Source organism: Onychostruthus taczanowskii, unplaced genomic scaffold (assembly GCF_017590055.1).
Source record: "Onychostruthus taczanowskii isolate IOZ18803 unplaced genomic scaffold, ASM1759005v1 scaffold144, whole genome shotgun sequence".
Lineage (NCBI taxonomy): Eukaryota > Metazoa > Chordata > Aves > Passeriformes > Passeridae > Onychostruthus > Onychostruthus taczanowskii.
The window spans coordinates 210,773-229,620 of record NW_024498619.1 but is presented as its reverse complement, the minus strand read 5'-3'; the positions used below and the strand labels follow the sequence as shown (position 1 = coordinate 229,620).

At 48.9% G+C, this 18,848-nt stretch overlaps 1 protein-coding gene across 1 annotated transcript in view; it reads right to left on the bottom strand.

Moving 5' to 3' along the window:
- Nucleotides 1-666: 666 nt before the first annotated feature.
- The window catches only part of ANKRD13C (ankyrin repeat domain 13C), a 19,400-nt gene continuing 1,218 nt past the window's right edge, over nt 667-18,848 (bottom strand). The window contains exons 2-14 of the mRNA XM_041398322.1: nt 18,693-18,848; nt 14,856-14,897; nt 13,344-13,448; nt 12,297-12,382; nt 11,260-11,305; nt 10,472-10,538; nt 9,084-9,228; nt 8,020-8,151; nt 7,120-7,281; nt 6,342-6,421; nt 5,702-5,800; nt 5,024-5,124; nt 667-4,260 (exon numbers count right to left, since the gene is read on the bottom strand). Coding sequence (XP_041254256.1) covers nt 4,130-4,260; nt 5,024-5,124; nt 5,702-5,800; nt 6,342-6,421; nt 7,120-7,281; nt 8,020-8,151; nt 9,084-9,228; nt 10,472-10,538; nt 11,260-11,305; nt 12,297-12,382; nt 13,344-13,448; nt 14,856-14,897; nt 18,693-18,848 — 1,352 coding nt within the window. The 3' untranslated portion in view covers nt 667-4,129. The remainder of the gene's footprint in view (nt 4,261-5,023; nt 5,125-5,701; nt 5,801-6,341; nt 6,422-7,119; nt 7,282-8,019; nt 8,152-9,083; nt 9,229-10,471; nt 10,539-11,259; nt 11,306-12,296; nt 12,383-13,343; nt 13,449-14,855; nt 14,898-18,692) is intronic.

The following is an 18,848-nucleotide window of genomic DNA, read 5'->3' as shown; positions in this document are numbered from 1 at the left end:
AGCTCACGGCCACAGCTGCAGTTGGGAAAATCCTTGTTTTAACTGGCAGTGGCCGGAGCCCTTCCGGGAAGTTTTCCTGCCCCTTTAGAAGCAGGAGATTTTCCACCAGCAGCTCTGTACCTGCAGAGGGAGGCCCTGATCCCTCCCTGAGCTCAGGAGAGCAAGCCTGAGTTAAAACCTTAATAACCCCAACCCCATCCCTCCAAACCCCAACAGCCCTCCCTCAAAAAAGCCAAAAACCCAGAAGAACCCAAAACCCCCAAGCAGTCTCCCTGAAAGCCAAAAGAAAATAGCAAACCAACAATTCCCTCAAACCCCCCACCCTCCTGCAAGGCCAAAGCCTCCAGGGCCATCCAGGCTTTGCTCTGCATTCCCCCAGAGCTGTCCATCCTGTCATCCAGGGGAGGCTGTTCCTGGATGGAGGAGGTGACAATTCTGGAAGGATTGAACAGAGTTCAGTGAATTCCAGGCTCCTTTAAGGCTGTTCCTGGATGGAGGTGACAATTCTGGAAGGATTGAACAGAGTTCAGTGAATTCCAGGCTCCTTTTCCCCTCTCCCTCCCCAGCAGCTGCTCCCAACCTGCTCCCTCAGCTCCTGGTGAGGCTGGGAACTGCTCCCACATCCCCTCCCCGTAAAACCTGGGATTGAGAGGGCCGAGAAGAGGCTGTAATGAAAATGCAGGACTTTATTTAAAAAATGACCAAGAAAATGCCCTTGCAGAACGCAGCAGCAGGAGCTCGTTCCCTCCCCTCCGCTCCCACAGCGCAGCCGAGGCGGGACAGGACAGGGAAGCCTGGATTGCACAGGTGGAGCAGTTTCCAAATCCAACAGCATAGTTTGGTCTTTATTCTAACAAATGATACAACCCAAAGTGACGACGAGTGAAGGGAAGGGAAAACCCGGGAGCGGACGACAGGAAAACCAAGAGAGGTGACTCGTTTTCCTCGGGAGTTACAAACTGTCAGGAAAAGAAAAGTGAAACTGCAGCATTACAGGAATTGGTTAATCCGGATTAAATAACGCAGTTCTCCTGGCGGGAATCACAACTCAGGAGCAGAGACAGAAAATAACAGAGGACGACTGGGAATATCGATGGAATCCGGGGGATTCCAGCACAAACACATCCGGGCGGGACGAACGGACTCGAGGCAGGAGCAGGGAATTGCTGTGCTGGGAGTGCAGTGGCTGGACAGCAGCTCCAGAGCGAATCCAGGGTGTTCCCTTTGCCACGGGCAGAGCAGGAGCTTGGAAGACCGGAGGAACGGTTTGGTTCAGAAACAACCCGCGGGATCCTTCCGCAGTGAGGTCGGAACTGGGTTGAGCAAAGTTCCTGGTTGTCTTTTAAGAGCCATAAAAAACCTCGGGAAAAAAAGAAGTGGTGGGAGGGGAGCCCCAGGCTGGGCAGGAGCAGTGGGATGTGATTCCCACCAGCCTGCTCCAGCTCCCTTCTCCTCCTGCCCCGGACACCGACTCCAGCTGGGGTCCAGGGCTGCTCCTGGTCCCCCTGGCATTCCCAGGCCACAGGGAGGAGCTGGAGCTGCTGGGTCCACGGATCTGTGCTCACTCCCAGGGACCAAACCCTCCTGGAAAATCTGGCCTGGCCTCCAGGAAAATGGGGAAAGCCGAGGTGAGGCTCTGCTGGATCAATGCTGCTTGGAAAAGGAATTTCCCAGAGCCTGGGACAGGGGAGGGACCCTGTGCCCCAGGCTGGGGCTGGGAACACCCTGGAGACACATCCGGGCCCACAAACATTCCCCGTGTCCATGCAACACAACCCAGTGACAAAAACAGGCTTTAGTGGAGAAAACATGGATATAAACATGGATCTCAACGTGGGCAGCCCCTCGGGATCCACAGGCTCAGCCCAGTGTCCCTCTAACTGAGAATTCCTGCAGTGCACCCATTGGGAATGCCCAGGTATCCCTACGTGTGAGAACTCCTCACCCGGAATGTTCAGAGAGGAAACACATCCCAGGAGGAGGGAAAAGTACTGAGAGCAGCTCTGGGAGCCCAGGGGCTGCCCTGGGGAACAATCCAGGGAATTCCCATCCCTCAGCTCCACAGGGAGAGCAGGAGCAGCCGGATTTCCCGGGATAACCCAGAACAAGGACAGCCCCAAAGCTGTGCCCACAGTCCAAGGCAGAACAAGCCTTAGGAACAGCTTCCTGCAGCCCCTGGAAGTGTCCCAGGGAGCAGCTGTGTCCTGGGGGGTGAAAATCCCCCAGGTCTGCAGCCAGAGGCCACAGGAATCACAGGAAACACTTCCAGGACCTGCCCTGGGCTTTGGGCAGACACCCCACGGCCACCAGGGGCTGGTCCAGGGGGGACAGAGCCACAGGAGCCTCAATCCCAGAGGAGGCCACCCAAAACCCTTTTTGTTTTCCAGTTCCAAGGCCAGGATCCACCCTGGGATCCCACAGCCCCAGCGACGCTTCCACGGAGCCAGGGATGGATTTGGGATGACCAAAAACGCAAAGAAACACAAACCCACGGATCCTCCCTGTACCACGGAGCTGTCAGTTCATCCCAGAGGTGTGAAACACATCAGGAATTCATCATGACTTGGGAGAACAAGTTCCATCATTCCCAGAGGATGCTCCACACCTGCCCTGACACGGCACTGCAGCAGTCATTTCCCTTTGCTTGTTTTCCCTAAGGTTTCATTTTGGATTTGAGTTTGAATTAAGAACAAAGCTGCACTGCTCCCCTGTCCCAGTGCTCCCCTGTCCCCCAGGTCCAGAGGTGCTGGGAAAGGACCAAGCCCACCCTCCCACTCCAGTGCTCCTGGACTTTGCTGACAGTGATTCCCTGGGCCTCCTCCACGTCCCTCCCCAGAGCAGCCTCTTTGGGATGGATCAGAGATTCCAGCAGTTTGGAATTCCCTGCTCTCAGGTGTGCCTGACACCTTGCCCTGTGCTGAGCCCCTCCCTTGTCCCTTGTGCTCAGCACAGCTGTTCCCTCTACTGAGCATCAATGATCCTCTTCGTTATAAACTTTGATCCTTAACTCTATGGAATTCCAGAAAAAGTTTTACCTACAGTGCACAAAGAATATAATTTGGAAAATATTTACATTTTTGTACAATGACACCACAGCACTTGAATCTAAATTTCTTCATACAAACAAATAGCACCATCAGCCTTCTGCACAAATCTTGCCTAACAAACCCCAAAAAGGTGGATTATTGTTAGATGAGGAGACTGGAACAACTGGGAATGGGAACAAGCTCGAGGAGCTGGAGTACTGAACCATCTGTGAAGGGGGGCTGGACAAGATGAGCTGTAAGGTCCCCCCACCCCAAACCAGTCTGGGATTCTCTGTGATTTAAACACGAAGAGGCAGGAAATGCATGTGGGAACACCCCAGTGAAAGCTGCCTGGGAGCACCACCACGGCCCCAGTGCAGGGAGAGCTCCTCCTGCAGGAAGGGGCAATGCCTGAGCCTCTCCCAGTTCCCACACACTGACCTGGTGGTGCCCAGCCTCTCCCAAGGGAGGGTCAAATAAAGGATTAACAAGTGACATTCCTGGCCAGGCAGCCCTGGAGTGCCCCAAGCCAGGCAGGGAGCAGGGAGGGAAGGGGGAATGAAGGGATCAGGCTGGGCCGGCGCTCCCTGCAGAGCACAGCCGGCTCTGCCTGGGTGCAGGAGGAAATCCAAGTGTCAGTGGTGCCCGTTTGGTTCATTCATCTACAGCCAAGGCATTCCTTCAGGATACCTTCCAACATTCCGTGGCTGGGCCGGGAGCTCAGGGAACAGGGAGCACGGGAAGGACAGGGGGAGCTCACCTCACCCCCAGCCCCAGCTCGGTGCCAAGGTCCAGCAGCGCCTCGTGGATCACCACAAGTGTAAAAAATTTAAAAACCAGCAGCTCCTCCCAGCCGGGGGTGGCATCTCCCGAGCCAGGAGCTGTGCCAAAGGGGATGGCAGCAGGAGGCTCTGGGAAGAGGGAGCTGGAGGGGCTGGATGCCCAGAGCAGTGCCAGCACAGCCGCACTGCTGCTCCTTCCCTTCGCTGCGGGCTCACGAGTTCATCCCTTGCCGTGCCCCACGGCTCTGCCCTGCTGGGGGTGCAGCCATTCCCTGGCCCTGGGACGCCGGGGTGGATGTTCCCAGGAGCTCCCAGCCCCCCCTAGAGGTCCGGGAAGCGGCTGGGATCCTCCTTGTAGTCGTCGGGAATGGTGAAGATGGAGTCGTCGAACTCGTCGTAACGGAACTCCTGGAACGTCACAGTGGCCGTGATGGTGGGGAACACCGGGATGTCTGCGGGGACAGGGACACTCAGGGACAGCCAGGAGTGCCACCAATCCCACCCCTGCAAGGCTGGAAGGGGCTTGGAACAGCCTGCAAGAGGGGGAGGTGTCCCTGCCCATGGCAGTGGGAGCACGAGCTGGAATTGGAGGTCATTGCCAGGAATGCTGTGCAAATATGGCACAGGTAGGGCACAGCCTACCTGCTCACACAGCTCCCTGCAATTCCAGAAAGCCTGTATCCCCTAGGAAAGGGGCTACTGCTTCTGGGATCATCTGTACCATGGATAAGCTGATCTTAGACATTTCCATCTGCTACAAGGGCAATAGTTTTCTGTTTTTCACTTAAAATCAATCTATCACCAGTGATCCTTGAAGAAAAGGAAACACAGGAATGTTACAAGATCCTCCCCTTTGCAGGAATAATCCAGCACATCCCACTGCCCTTGGAGCAAGGCCCAGCACTTCTGTGCTCCTGAACTCTCCAGCAACACATTCTTAGGTGAGAGCTCTTCCCCAAAATTCCACAAAAGACCTTCTGAAGATATTGCAATAATAAACATACATGTTTAGATCTGGATTGGATATTTGGGAAAATTTCACTTGGAAACGGTTTTCCAGCCCTGGAGGAGTCCCCGTGCCTGGAGGGATTTCAAAGCCATGTGGATGTGGCACTGGGGGACATGGGGCAGTGCTGGGGAGTGGTTGGACTCAGAGGGCTTTTCCAACCTAAAATTCTGGATATATAAAGCCCCAGGAGTTTTGTGTGCTCTTACCTAATTTGACAGGAAAGCCTGGTGGAAGCTTCATTTGAACAAATTCTCTAAGTTTGTTAAAGTGCTTGAAGGGTGCAATGACTTCTAAGACATTCAACAACCTGCAAAGAGAGCAGAGCCCGTGACAGATCCTCCTGCCACCTGTCCTCTGTCCCTGTGGAACAGGAAAACATGATCCAAAGGGCCCAGGGGACACAGAGGGTGACAATGACATCATCCCCCTTCTCCATCCCAGGGCTTCAGGGTCACCCCACATCCAGAATTACAACAAACCAACAGCAGGATAGCAGTGCCTTGTCCTCATTTTCCACAGGAAAGGAGGGATGAGGTATCACCCACTTCTCCATGGACATGTGGAACTGACCTGGCTTTGCACTGGGTATGGGGACACAATTTTGGGCTGAATTTGTTACAGGGAAAACCATTTCAGAATTCTGTGGGATCAGACACCAGCTGCTGATAACCCTGCCCAAAACTCTGCTCTTATCAAGCCAGGTAAGGGCTTGGCTCTTCCCCAGCCCCAACAGCTCCCAGTTCCCAGTTTAAGGGATTCCTTGCTCAACAGCCTGGCTGCACTCCCAGCCCCCATTCCTGGGGATCTGCAGGGCTCTGCAGCTCATGAACACATTAAAACATTCCCAGCAGGAATAACCCCCGTGGCCAGGAGCTTCAACTCACGATTCAATTCCTAAGGGGAATTCCTGGCTCATTGCTATCGTGGCTTTGAAGGTTTTCTTGCTCTCCTTGCAGACCAGCTCCCTGCCCAGGTGAGGAGCTCTGTGAGGGAGAGGTAAAGTCAGTGTTTCCCAGGAAAATCTTGGGTTTAGAGGAAGGTAAACAGACTTGGGTTGGAAAACATCAGGCAGGAGGAAACCCTACTTTCAAAGGGTTTATTATAAAGATAAAAAACCTCTTAATTTAGATTACCCTGAGTTGTGCTAAACCAGGAGACAAGACAAAACCAAGAAAATCATTCCAATAAAATAATTCCTCGTAACGTGGTGTTAATAAACCCTACAGGAAGTGTTTATTAACCACTACCTAGAAATGCCATGGCAGGGGATGGAACTGGATGGGCTTTAAAAGTCCCTTCCAATCCAAAGCCTTCCAGGATTCCCTGCCTGTAGCTGAGGCACTGACACTGCTCCCACACACAAGGATCACTTCCCAGCCCTCTGGAGAAGAGCCAGCGAGACACCAAAGCCAGCGCTCCTCCCTCCCCACACAGCCACACACAAGCAGCACCCACCAAGCAGAGAACCCAAAACCCCCAATCCAGGGATTCCCTGGAGCCCCTGGCAGACCCAGCAGCACTCACTTGCCACTCTCTGCAGAGATGTACTCCTCCCAGGAGATGGTGTTGGGGGACGGCGGCGTCAGCGACTGCCGGCGCACGGGCTGCGGGACAAGGACGGCTCAGCTCAGCGCTCCCTCCCTCGCCCTGCCATTCCCACCTGGAGCTGCCCCTCAGCTCCAAGCACAGCCACAGTGCCTGCCCTGCCCGTGCCAGCCCTGCCCTCAGCCCCCACTGAGGTGTTTGGCCTCCGAGGGCACTTTCCATAGGACTGGGCTGTGCTGCTCCAGCATAATGAGTTAATTCAGGGCTCCGAGTGCCAAGGCAGCAGCTCCAGCTCACACAGAAATAAATTAATCACTTTAAAAGCTCTGTGTGTGCTCCCAGCTGAAGCCTGGCTCTTCTGAAGAGCTCTTGATTTCCTGGTGCTAATCACAGGCTTCCTCCCGTTTTAATGAAGCTCAAAGGAACACGATTGCCTTTCTGGCTTCCCTTTCATTCCCAACAATCAACGTCGGGTCTAAAAGAATCCGCAGTTGATTTGCCACAGCCAAACCCCTCATCTCTTCTAAGAGACAAATTAAGGCTGAATACCCAATGTAACCACAGAAATCCCTCCCTATGTGCACTAATCAGGCTAATTCATTAATGCATCACCAAAATTATACTTGTGGGCCGTGTTTGTGATTTTTAGATTATGCCAATCAAAAGAAAATAAAAACATTATCTGCGTATTTTGCACCACGAGGAGCGGTGTGCAAGATTATTCTCCCACATCCTGGGCAAAGTTAATCAGTTATACCTCAAAATTCTGCTCCATGAGGTTTCCCCCTTTGCTCAGGCTCTCCATGATCGCTTTATTCCGAAGGATGTCCTCCTCACTGAGATGTTCCCTTCTTTTCCTGGATTCCAACACAAGTCCATTCACCAAGTAGAAATCTGCCAGGAAGTTTCCTACTCTTTCCTGCAAGAAAGGAATCAGGACATTAATGACTCACAGAAGAGAAAATGAAAACATTTTGATTCTTGTGTATCAAATAATGGCAATATGGGAACTTGGGGACTGAGCTGGAATTCCCCCAGCCTCCCACATGAGCTGGCACTGGGCAATCCCAAAAATCCAGCACAAACAGGTACTTCTTATGAAGGGAAGCTTTAAGACAGAGATTGCTGAAGAATTTGAGTGAAACCCCTTCCCAAAGCACTCCCAACCCTGCCTTTCTCCAGCAGGAACACACACTGAATCCTTCCTGCACTCCCTGGAATCAACCTGCAGAGATCAGAGGCTCCTGGAACAAAACCATTCCAGCACAATCTGTCCTCCCCTGCCCAACAGCTACAGAATCCTTCTTCCTTGTTCTTCCTGCTGAAGGCAGTCCAGCAAAGAGAAGGAATGATCTTGTGATAATTTGGGATAGAGGGGCAGGGATTTTTCCTCTGTCCTGAACACCTTATCCTTTCAGAATCCTGGATTGGTTTGGGCCAGAAGGGACCTCAAAGCCCACCCCATTCCAGCTCCCTGCCATGGCAGGGACACCTTCCACCATCCCAGGCTGCTCCAAGCCATGTCCAGCCTGGCCTTGGGCACTTCCAGGGATGGGGCAACCAGAGTTTCTCCAGGAAATCTGCTCCAGTGCTTCTTGCAGTGCCTCTCCCTCCTCCCTCCTGCCCAGCAGCAGGCTCTGAGCTCCCCCTCACTCACAGTTTTGTCCTCCCTGAAGAGCCACCCCGTCTGGGCCCGCGTGAACGTGATGGATTTGGTGGATAAGGTGGCAGAGTAAATATCACTGCTCATCAAAATGTCAACCTCCTCTTCTGTCTCCATCTCAGATTCCTGGAAGAAAAATTCCCAAATACTCAGCAGAACTTAGCAAACAACGCTGGCTTCCTCTAAAGATACAGCAATAAATACAAATCCATAAGCCTTGTCCTTTGGATCTTTTCCCAGAAGCAGCATTTACAAGTGGTTTCATAAAACCTCTGGCCAAATGGTTTCCAAATAGTTTAATCTTGAATATTAATGTGAATAAAGCATCCCAATGGGATTTATGCAGCAGCTCAGCAGCCACACCCTTTCCACAGGCAATAATCCATCTGCTTAAGTGATTGGGGGATAAAGCTATACAGCAATAAATACAAATCCATAAGCCTTGTCCTTTGGATCTTTTCCCAGAAGCAGCATTTCCTGCATTTACAAGCGGTTTCATAAAACCTCTGGCCAAATGGTTTCCAAATAGTTTAATCTTGAATATTAATGTGAATAAAGCATCCCAATGGGATTTATGCAGCAGCTCAGCAGCCACACCCTTTCCACAGGCAATAATCCATCTGCTTAAGTGATTGGGGGATAAAGCTTTGTAATTAAAGACTTGACTAATTACAGGGGGTCCAGTGAGTCAGACCCTCAGGTTGTTATCAGCTGAAGTGGCCACAGAGTGACTAAAAGGATGCAAAGCAGTGGGAACAGCTCTGAAAACCCACCCGAGGACACCTGAGTTAAGCCCAGTGGAAAGATTAAAAGCAGCACATCACAATTTAAACCACATCTCTCCAGTCTCTTCCCATTCCAGCTTCTCCTTAACCAGAAATCTGGATTCAAAGCTGGTTTCCCTCACAAAATTCGGTGTCACCTTCACAGCTCAAGCTGGAACAACTGAGGTAAAAATTCTTTGGTATGCAGTTCTCTGGGTGTTTCTGAGGCAAATTTTGTTTGATACATTCCCAAAAAAGCCTGGGATGTGTCCCACCCCCTTCCCAGAGCTTTACCTCGTGGTGTATTCGCTGGTAAACTTTTTGCTCATTGTCTAAAACTACAAAAGATTCGGAGGGTGCGGCATCACCGTTAAAAATGAAGCTTAAATCCCCTCGTTGGCACTTCATGTCAGTAAAGTCTATCAGAGTTGTGTCCAGCCTGTGAAAACAACCCCAAATTTCACAAAAACGACCCATAAACGCAGGAGGAAATTCAGCTTTCAAGCACGAAAAGTGAATTTTCTTAATGGCAAACAAACACACAAGGGGCTGAGTTTTCATAGAATTTCCTAAGTGAAGCCTGGATGCAGAAATCGGCAAAAAATTGCTATAAGGGTAAAGTTATCTTCAGAAAATTGTATTTGATACTGGCAGCACGAGGAGGGGAGGGGGAGAGAATCTATTCAGTGCTACACACTGAGAAACAACTCCTCAGCAGGGTCCTGACTGGAATAACAACACTGGGACATGACCCAAAAGCTGAAGAGGACTCAGAAGCAAACTCCTTTTTTAAAATTTGATTTATTTTTATTTCTGTTTCTATTTTTCTCCCTCACCAACAGCAAGGACATGCTCCTGCAGACCTGAATACCTGGAAGAAGATGGAGCTAAGACCATGGATCTCTGTAGCAATTCATATCCAGTACATTTATTTCTCATGAAAAGGTGGTTATAGAACCTGAACTCGGTGACTTCAACTCTAAGTGGTGAGGAATTAAAACTCCTCATAGATTTGCCTCTGATTCCAAGGAAAAACCTGTATTTATCTATTTCCCCTCAGTTCAAGCCTCATACAGGCAGAGCATTCAGAAATGAGAAGGAAAGCAACAGCCCCAGACTCAAATTTCACCTAAAAATTCACTTTACAGACCCAAGCTGCCCCTTTAATACAACAAAAATTCCTACAGACTGAATCTCCAGAATCATATTCTTCCCTCTTTGTTTTAAATTTTGGCCCCTAAAGAAAATGCCAGAAAATACATTTGGTTCCAAACTAGAAAGAGCTGAGCTTGGAGAGACTCCTGAAATACCCTACTGAGTTTGTGAATTTGTCACATTAAACACCTTAAAGAGAGAAATTATATCACTTTTTGGTTTTTTTTTAACTACAGACTGGAGCAGCAACACTTCTCCACAAAATACTGGAATTTATTTGCAATTGTGTTATAAATACCCAATCCCTGTATTCCACTGGCACATCTGGCAGATAAAGCCTTATCCAGCTGAACTGCTCTTGCTCTATATTTCAGTTATATTCAGCTCAAAAGAGATAATCAGAGAGCCTGAAATTCCAAGGCTCAGTGCTGTGTCATGGATGTGCCCAGGCTCTTCAGGGATTCAGGCTCACTGGGATCCAGCTTTTCCCTGGCACAGAAGGATTTGGGTACAAAAGCAGCACTCACCTGATATTTATACCTTGTTTGTGTATTTTACATGCATCAGAAGGCAGAATTCGGGAAAGTAAAGGCACTAAAGGAGGGAGAGAAAAGGCAATCAGGGCACTGAGATCCCTCTGCAAAGTATTCCCATTAAAATCATTCCATCAGTTTGATTCTGGATGTGTTTTAATGCAGATACAGCATTTTCCATCATCATCTCAGTCAAACACAACACCAAGGGTATTTCTACCTGATAAAGTTGATTTTTTTGTCATTGTAATTGCACACCCCGCTCCCAATATCAGAGAGAATTTGTATTTCCATCACAGGTAAACCATTTATAAATCCTAATAACTGTGGCTGTTCATACTTTGAATTCTGGGATTTAACACTTTACATAATGCTCCAAGGGAAAGCCTGGCTCCAATTAAAGCAGAACAGTCACAAGCATAAAAAATGGTTCAAAGTATTAATATTAATTACTAAATTAATAAAACACAGAAAATCATGGAATCCCAGACTGTTTGGGGTGGGGATCATCCCATCCCACCCCCTGCCATGGACAGGGACACATTCCATGGCTCAGGCTCTTAAAGCAAAGAGCTGCTTCCCCTCCTTATACTGAGTCACTGGATGAGAGAATTCAGCTCCAAAAGTGAGCAAGCAAAAATAAATCTGGAAAAAGTCATGTATCCTTTCCTCAGGACTCAGATCCCAAGCACTGTGACTGCTCCAGCACAAAGCAGAGGAGAACAAGTGTGCTGCAGGCTGATTGCATTATCTCCCTGGGGAAGGGATGTGGAAGCACTCACCCCAACTTTGAAAATCCCAGTGAAGCTCTAGATAGAAGTCACCTAGCTGAGAAGAAAAGAACAACGTGTTAACAAGCTTTTCAGGCTAAATAACTGTAAAATTTGCTGGAAGACAGGCAGAAGTGTTTGGCAAAGAAAACTTTCTCTAATGTTGTACTTGAGTTTGTACTGAACTCAAACATCACTGAAGCTTTAGCTGCAGCAGAATCAATAATGACAAAATGATGTAAATATCTGAACTCACATTTTTAATCATTTCTTAATACTAATTCAGCTAGCAAACCCTGGATTGCAAAAGATTTATTGTAAACACGTGTTTAAAAAACACCTATGGAGCTCTCTGCTTGCTTTGATTGATCCCAACCAATCCCACGGAATTAGAATTAATTATACAATAATTAATGAGTCAAGTTTCAGGCAGGAGTATTGCAAAGACCAGCTGCCACTGGCCTCGTGGAAATGTGCTGGAGTCATCAGGTCAGACCTCCTGTGCCTCCAGAGCCAGCCCCACCACGAGGTGCTCAGGGATCACAACACAGCTCAGCTTTCACAGGGATAACTTCATCAGCTTTTGATACATAACTGGGTTTCTACAAACTGCTGTCCCCAAACTGAGCAATATTTCACTGTGCCCAAGGGGAATTGGATGCTGATGGAGAATGAAACCAAAAACTCCTCCATCACTGGACACAAGTAATTTGGGGACTGAACAGACCAGGAAATTATTCATTGGCACAAGATTAAAGAAAGTCTCAAAAATCTAATGAAATAGAGATTCTTTAACTCTGAGATTGCAATGATGATGAGCATGTCTGCTTTACACAAACCTTTCATTTGAATTTCTAGAAGCTGAAAGGAAGTATTACCTTAAAATAAATATAATTCTGTGACCCCTTAAAACAGAGCCAAGATTGCTTTTAAGAGCAGAAGATTGGTGAAAACATGGAAAAAAACTTCCTGGCAGTCTTCCAGAGTGTCCATACTCAGAGCACAAGTCACTGCTTTCCACCCCACCTGGTTTTGTCAGCACAACTCACCTCCTTCAGGGCTTTTAATAACCGAGGTCGCTTCTCTTCAACACTTTCCCTGGACTGCTGCTTGAGCTTCCTCAGGAGTGCTGAAACTACACAGGAAATAATCCATGAACTCTGTTTGTTTGGTAGTTATAGGTGAGTGACTTATTTGAGGTCTAAAACCCAACAATGCAATGGAACATTTCATCAGAACTGAGGAATTAATCCCAGTTACAGGAACTGCACATTACCCTGCTCAGATCACCCCAGGAAGAAAAGCCTCGCTCAATAATTGTAACATTAACTATTGAATCATGTCAAGAGGGTTTGTACACAGGTATTAGCAAATATGTGGACACAAATATACTGAGTAACATCTACTCCACTGAGAAAAGCAGTAGTGAGGAGCTGACAAGAGGATGTTGTTGGTAGATTATTAATTAGTGCATTAATATATTAATAATACATTTATATGTGTAATAGATAGTGAGTTTTCTGCTACAGGAATGTACCACCACACATGGTGGTAATACCAAATACTATTTACATCCACCAGTGAGTAGCAACAGAATAATTTGCTTTTGCTCCTCCATGTCTGAGGTGAATACATAATATTTGAATAATACATAATATATAAATTATATTTTCCCACTGGCCTCTTGAGATGCAGCCTAAAAGCCACATCCCACTGGCAACTGATCCATAAACAAACCTGTGACCACAGGGAGCAGCTCCAAGGCTATGATCCTACCCAGGCCAGATCTATTTGGATCCTGTCACTGCCATTCCAAACCCAGAACATGCTCGTGCAGAGCCTTCCCATTTTAACTCTGCTCTGTCTGAGCAGAGTTAACAGTTTGCTTACGTAACCCAGTGCAATTTCTTATCAAGGAAATGGATGTGCCTGATCATGTTCACATATAAAATGTTCAGCTGGTTAAGAGAAACCCTTCAGAGAGCTGAAAGAGGGCTGTGGGAAAATAACCCAGCTTGAGAGCTCTGCTTTCCTGTTCTGAACGAGCCCCAGTTTGGGATTAACTGGCAAATTGGGATGAATGAAGAGGTGCTTACTCATCTGTCTGTCTCCATAGCTGATGGCTTCGGCCAGAGGGCTCCATCCCTGAGCATTTTTCACCTTTACTGGAGCATTATGGGCTAAAAGCAGGTGGGCACATTCTGGAACAAAATATCCACAGTTATTTACAGTAAAGGATGCAGCAGGAGCAGCCAGAATAAAACTCTACCAAAGCAATTCATATCAGAGATATTACACAGATTATCAAAACATATATCTGGGTTCTGACTCACTCTAACAAACAAAGCCATTTATGCAAGTACTTCCAGCACTTCCCTGTTCAATATTACCACTAAAAATAATTGGTGATCAGCCACCAATTATATAACACTGAAGAGACTTGTCCCTCCTGCTACGTGGAGTTTGCTTTTTATAATATTTCTGCGTGTCAGATACACACACCACTATGGAATAAGGGTATTTATATTTAATGTATGACATCAGCTCTCTCTGCTGCACACACAAAGCAGAGAAATATCTCAAGGCCTTCATCCCTCTCCAAGGGGTGATGGATCATAGGGACACGGATTTGGGGCAACTCCCATCAGGAGTAGGGGAGGCAGAGGAGCCTGAGGCACCAACACATCCCTGGGATTTAAAGAGGGCAAACAGGCACCTCTGTTCCAGGAAAGCCTCAGAGCAGGTGTGGAACCAACAGCTGCATTCCCCATCCACAGGTGGGCATGATGGTGGAAAAACTGAAGGAGACAAGGAGGGTTTCAGTGCTCCTTGGAAATGGTTGTTCAGTTTGCAACCACAGGGAAAGCTCAGCACATGTCACTAAAGCCACCCCGAGCCGTCTGGAGGTGATGCAGCAGGCCCAGCTGTCTCAACACCAAGACAGGGACTTCCTGGGTTGTTTTCCCACCACAGGTGCCACAGGAAACTGCACTGGTCATTCCAGATGCAGCAGCTGTGAGTCAGTGTCAGGCTGAGTGGCTGGGGAGGAAGAGATCCCTCCCTGCTGAATAAACTGTCTCCTGTGGGATAAACAAAGGCCCTGACTAACCCAGGCAAGACACCGAGGGATTTTTATGGCTCCTTAAACATGCCCAGGACAAGAACATCACTCTGCAGGGAGCAGGCAAATCAGCTTGGAATCACCAGCCAGATTCCATTTCCAGTTCAATAAACAGGTTGGGAGAGCTGGGAGTGCTCATCTGCAGAGGAGAAGGATCCAGGGAGAGCTCAGAGCCCTTCCAGGGCCTGGAGGAGAAGGATCCAGGGAGAGCTGCAGAGGGACTGGGGACAAGAGGAGACAGGAAAGGGGGAATGGCTTCCCACTGCCAGAGGGCAGGGTGAGGTGGGATATTGGGAATAAAGCTCAGGTTTCTTTTCCCACTCTTCTCCTCCAAATCCATGTGGCATCTTCTTTCCAGAAAACCTCACTAGCTTGAAACACACATTGAAGGATCACATTCAGGAAAGGGGAAAAAAACCCTTTTTTCCTCTTGCCCCCAAATCTTCAGGACGACTGAAAAGGTAACAAAACAAATGGTTCTACCCACCTTTATGTCCCAACATCACAGCAAGATGTAAAGGAGTGTTTCCTAAAAGAAACCACAGAAATAAATGAGATGAAAGTTACCAGAATCCACTGCAATCCCTTCCTTAGGAAACTCCAGTTCCTGCCCTAACCCAGGAACACACCAACACCCACCAGAGTGGCATTTGCTTAGATTATAATTGTCAAAATAAATCTATTGAGACACATTTCATGGGCCAAGAGAGGGTTTTGAATGATGTCTTGAAACTCTCTCCAGGCAAAGAGGTCCAGAGGTGTCTTGGAGAAAGACACAACCCCTGTGCTCCTCACGGGCTGAAGGGTCTGATCCCTTCCCAGCCTGACATATCTGGGTTAAAAGCTACTCACGGATATCATACTGATTAAAAATTTAACAGCCTGTTTTATTAATATTTCAAAGACTGAGTACTCATTTTTTACAACTACAGTACTGGGCATATTGAGAAGGAACAGCACCTTCACTACAAAGCTGCCTTTTTCTTTCCAAAGAAAGCTTTGGAGATGATCAGCAGCCTCTCAAACCTGTCCCCATTTCCCTGGCAATGCTTGTGACACAGGTGGTATTTGTGTTGTTAAATATTCACTGTGAGGCACGCAGAGCTGTTTTTCCTGGATTAATGCTGCTACCAGGCTCCTGACACACTTTATTTAGGGAGCTTAAGGATGTAAAGTTCTTTCATTTAACTGTATTTTGCACATTTAAACATCTTCTTAGAGCAGTCAAGAGAAAAAAATGCTGGAAAACAAATTTCTTGTGCAATTCTAACACACACACTTGGCTGAGAGTTATTCTCTACCTCCCATTTTGTCAGCAGGGAGAACCTGCTCTGTGCAGAGGATGTGCTGCACATCTGGAGAGGCTGCCACACGAATGCCAGCACCCTGCAGCATCAGGGAAATTCAGATGGAGATGGGAACTCTGCCCTGCTTGCCCAACAGGGCTGTTCAGTGTGTCCTGCATCTCATCCTTGCAGGACACTGGCAGCATCCCAGGCAGCCACAGCCCAGCTCGTTGTACACTAACCCAGCTCAACTCCTGCTGCTAATAATAGCTGCTCCAGCATCTGGGAGCCAGCACAGCACTGGGAATCCTGGATGCTGCCAGGCTCTGGAAGGGGATGGAAATAACCTTCCTGAGGAACATGTTTGAGAGGGAGCCACACTGTGTGCCCAGGAACTGCGAATTACGTGACCCAAGGGGAAACACTGTCATAAAATCATGGAGACACAGGAACGCTGAGGGTGGAAAAGCCCACCAGGATCACAGAGTCCAAGCTCTGCCCAATTCCCACCTTGTCACCAGCACTGAGTGCCACCTCCAGCCCTTCCTTGGACACCTCCAGGGATGGGCACTCCCAACCTCCCTGGGCAGTGCCAGTGCCTTTCCATGGACCCTTTCCAAGGGGAAATTCCTGCTGATGTCCAACCCTTTTGGAATGAAAGCCTCAGAACTAACCCCAAGATATGAGGTGAGGCCTCCTCAGTGCCCAGCGCAGCCACAGCCCCTTTTCCCAAGAAATCAGTGCTCCAGCAGCTCCTGGAATCCTGCCCGTGCACATCCAGGTGGGCAAATGAGGCCTGCTGGCCCAAAACCACACCTCAAACACAGCCCCTGTCCCCACACACGTGTGGCCTTTCACCTCTGCTGAGGAACCTGCACACCTACAGGGAGCCAGGGCTGCTTTCCAGCTGTATTCCAGCAAGAGGATTTGTCTGTTCAGGATTTAAACTCTTAAATGCATGTTATAATCAAACTGTAAGTCATCTGCTAGGTGTAGCTACAGGCTTCTCCCAGGAAACTCATTGTTTGGGAATAATGACCCTGGCCTTCCTCTGGGCAGTGATTTGGAGGTTAATTTAGGAAGCTGGGTAGGCACTCAATTAACACTCAATTGCTTTTAGCAGAACAGCAGGAGTCCCCCCTTCCAGAGGATTTGGCTTTCCTGCACTGAATCAAGACTCAAACAGGCCTGGATTATTAACAGTAAGTTCTCTCTCCCCTCTTTCCAATCCTTAGCACATCCCAGGATTCCTCTGGCTTATTTCTGAGCAAATCATCAGCTGGAGTGTCCCCCAAATAATTCCCAGCTCCAGTGTGTGTAAACAAGTGACAGATGGAAACAGGCAGGAAGAAAACAATAACAGGGAAATGTTACTCAGGCCTTTGGAATGTCAAGCCATCAAGAGGTTTGTTGTGAGGTTTTTTTGAACAGCTCAAGTAAAAACTGGGAGGAAGATGATGAGTCAGAGATGCCCAAAGTGTCCCAACTCTGAACAGCGCTGGGAAAGCAGGGAGACATTAATTAGAGATTTATATATGGATCAAAAAAGGATGGAATCAGTGTGTGTGATACACACTGAGGGTGACAGCACAGCAAAGAGGGATCAGGAAGTGCCTTCAAGGAAAGATTTGGAGCTGCTGCTGATGAGCTGCTTGAAGGGGAACTGGAGGAGGAACAGGGAGAAGCAGCAGCAGGAATAGGGAGAGTGGGAAAAATCCTCCCCAAGTCTGCTGCTTTCATTCTAGCAGGATTTGCTGGAATGAAGGTGGCAGGATAAACAGATCTGTAGCTGGATTTGGAGCTCTGCCCTTAGGAAAGCACTGTGCCAGCTGTAGGGAACACTCCTGCCCATCCTGGCTGGGAGCTGAGCCCCGTTTTACTCTGCAGCCCTCAGCTGCCTTGCAGTGCCTGCACAGACACAGCTGGAATCCCCAATTCCATCACTCCTGCCACCGTGCCAGCCCCAGAGACCCTTCAGCTTCATGCTCCTTTTGAATTTACAGACCACAGCTAAGCAGAGCCGATCTCCTTATCAGAAACACAACACAAGCACCCCCTTTATCACAACTTCTCAGACACCACACACGTGGAACTGGGAGTTCTCCAGCAGAAATGGATCATGTTACTCTTGAAACGGCTATTAAAAACAGAGATTAAAACCAGCCATGAAGGTCAAGCTGATCCCCCGGGCTGATTTATTTGTTAACAGTATAAAATATCCCCCAAATTAAAACGTTTTGAAATGTCCTGGCAAGACATTCAATATTTACAAATTTCAGAGCAGCACAAGGATCAGATTCCATCTCTGCCAATGACACTGCTGTGGACAGAGAATTTGCACAGGAGCAGCTGAGAACAACTCTCTCAAAATCCAGAGCCACAGCATTTAAAAAGAAAGGGGAAAAAAAGGATTGATTTTTGTAGCCTGGGGAAATATCAAAAACTGCTCTGCCAACAGCCAAAGGAACTGCTCAGCATCCCCAAAGCAAACAGGTGACAGCTCAGACATCCTAAAAGAGAATGAATCTTTGAAATGTAGTGGGGTCTTGGACACAGAGCAACACCCGGTCAGAGGCAGCTCTGCCAGCACAGTGCTGGCACTGGAGCTGACAGCGCTCATTCATATTACAAAAATCATGGAATTACGGAATTATTGCAATGGACCTTAAAGCCCATCCCTGCCATGGGCAGGGACACTTTCCACCTTCCCAGGATGCTCCAAGCTCTGTCCAGCCTGGCCTTGGACATTCCAGGGATCCAGGGGCAGCCCCAGCTGCTCTGGGCACCTGTGCCAGGGCCTGCCCACCTTCCCAGGGAACAGTTCCTGCCCAATCTCCCATCCATTCCTGCCCTCTGGCAGTGGAAGCCATTCCCTGCGTCCTGTCCCTCCATCCCCTGCCCACAATCCTTCCTAAAGGGGATTCACACACCCTTATGAAACTCCCAACGCATTCCCTATTTCCCGCTCCAGCATCCGCATCTCCCGCCGCACCGGGACGCGGCGCCGAGCCCCGGATCCCCCGGTGTGTCCCGCTCACCGTGACTGTCCTTCTGGGCGATGCCCTGGGTGCGGATGAGCGCCGAGAGCCGCCGCACGTCCCCCTTGAACACGCACTCGTGCACGGGGAAGGGGCCGCGCTCGGGCCCGGCGGGGGCGGCCCGGGCCGGCGGGCGGTGCCGGTGAGCGCCGGGCC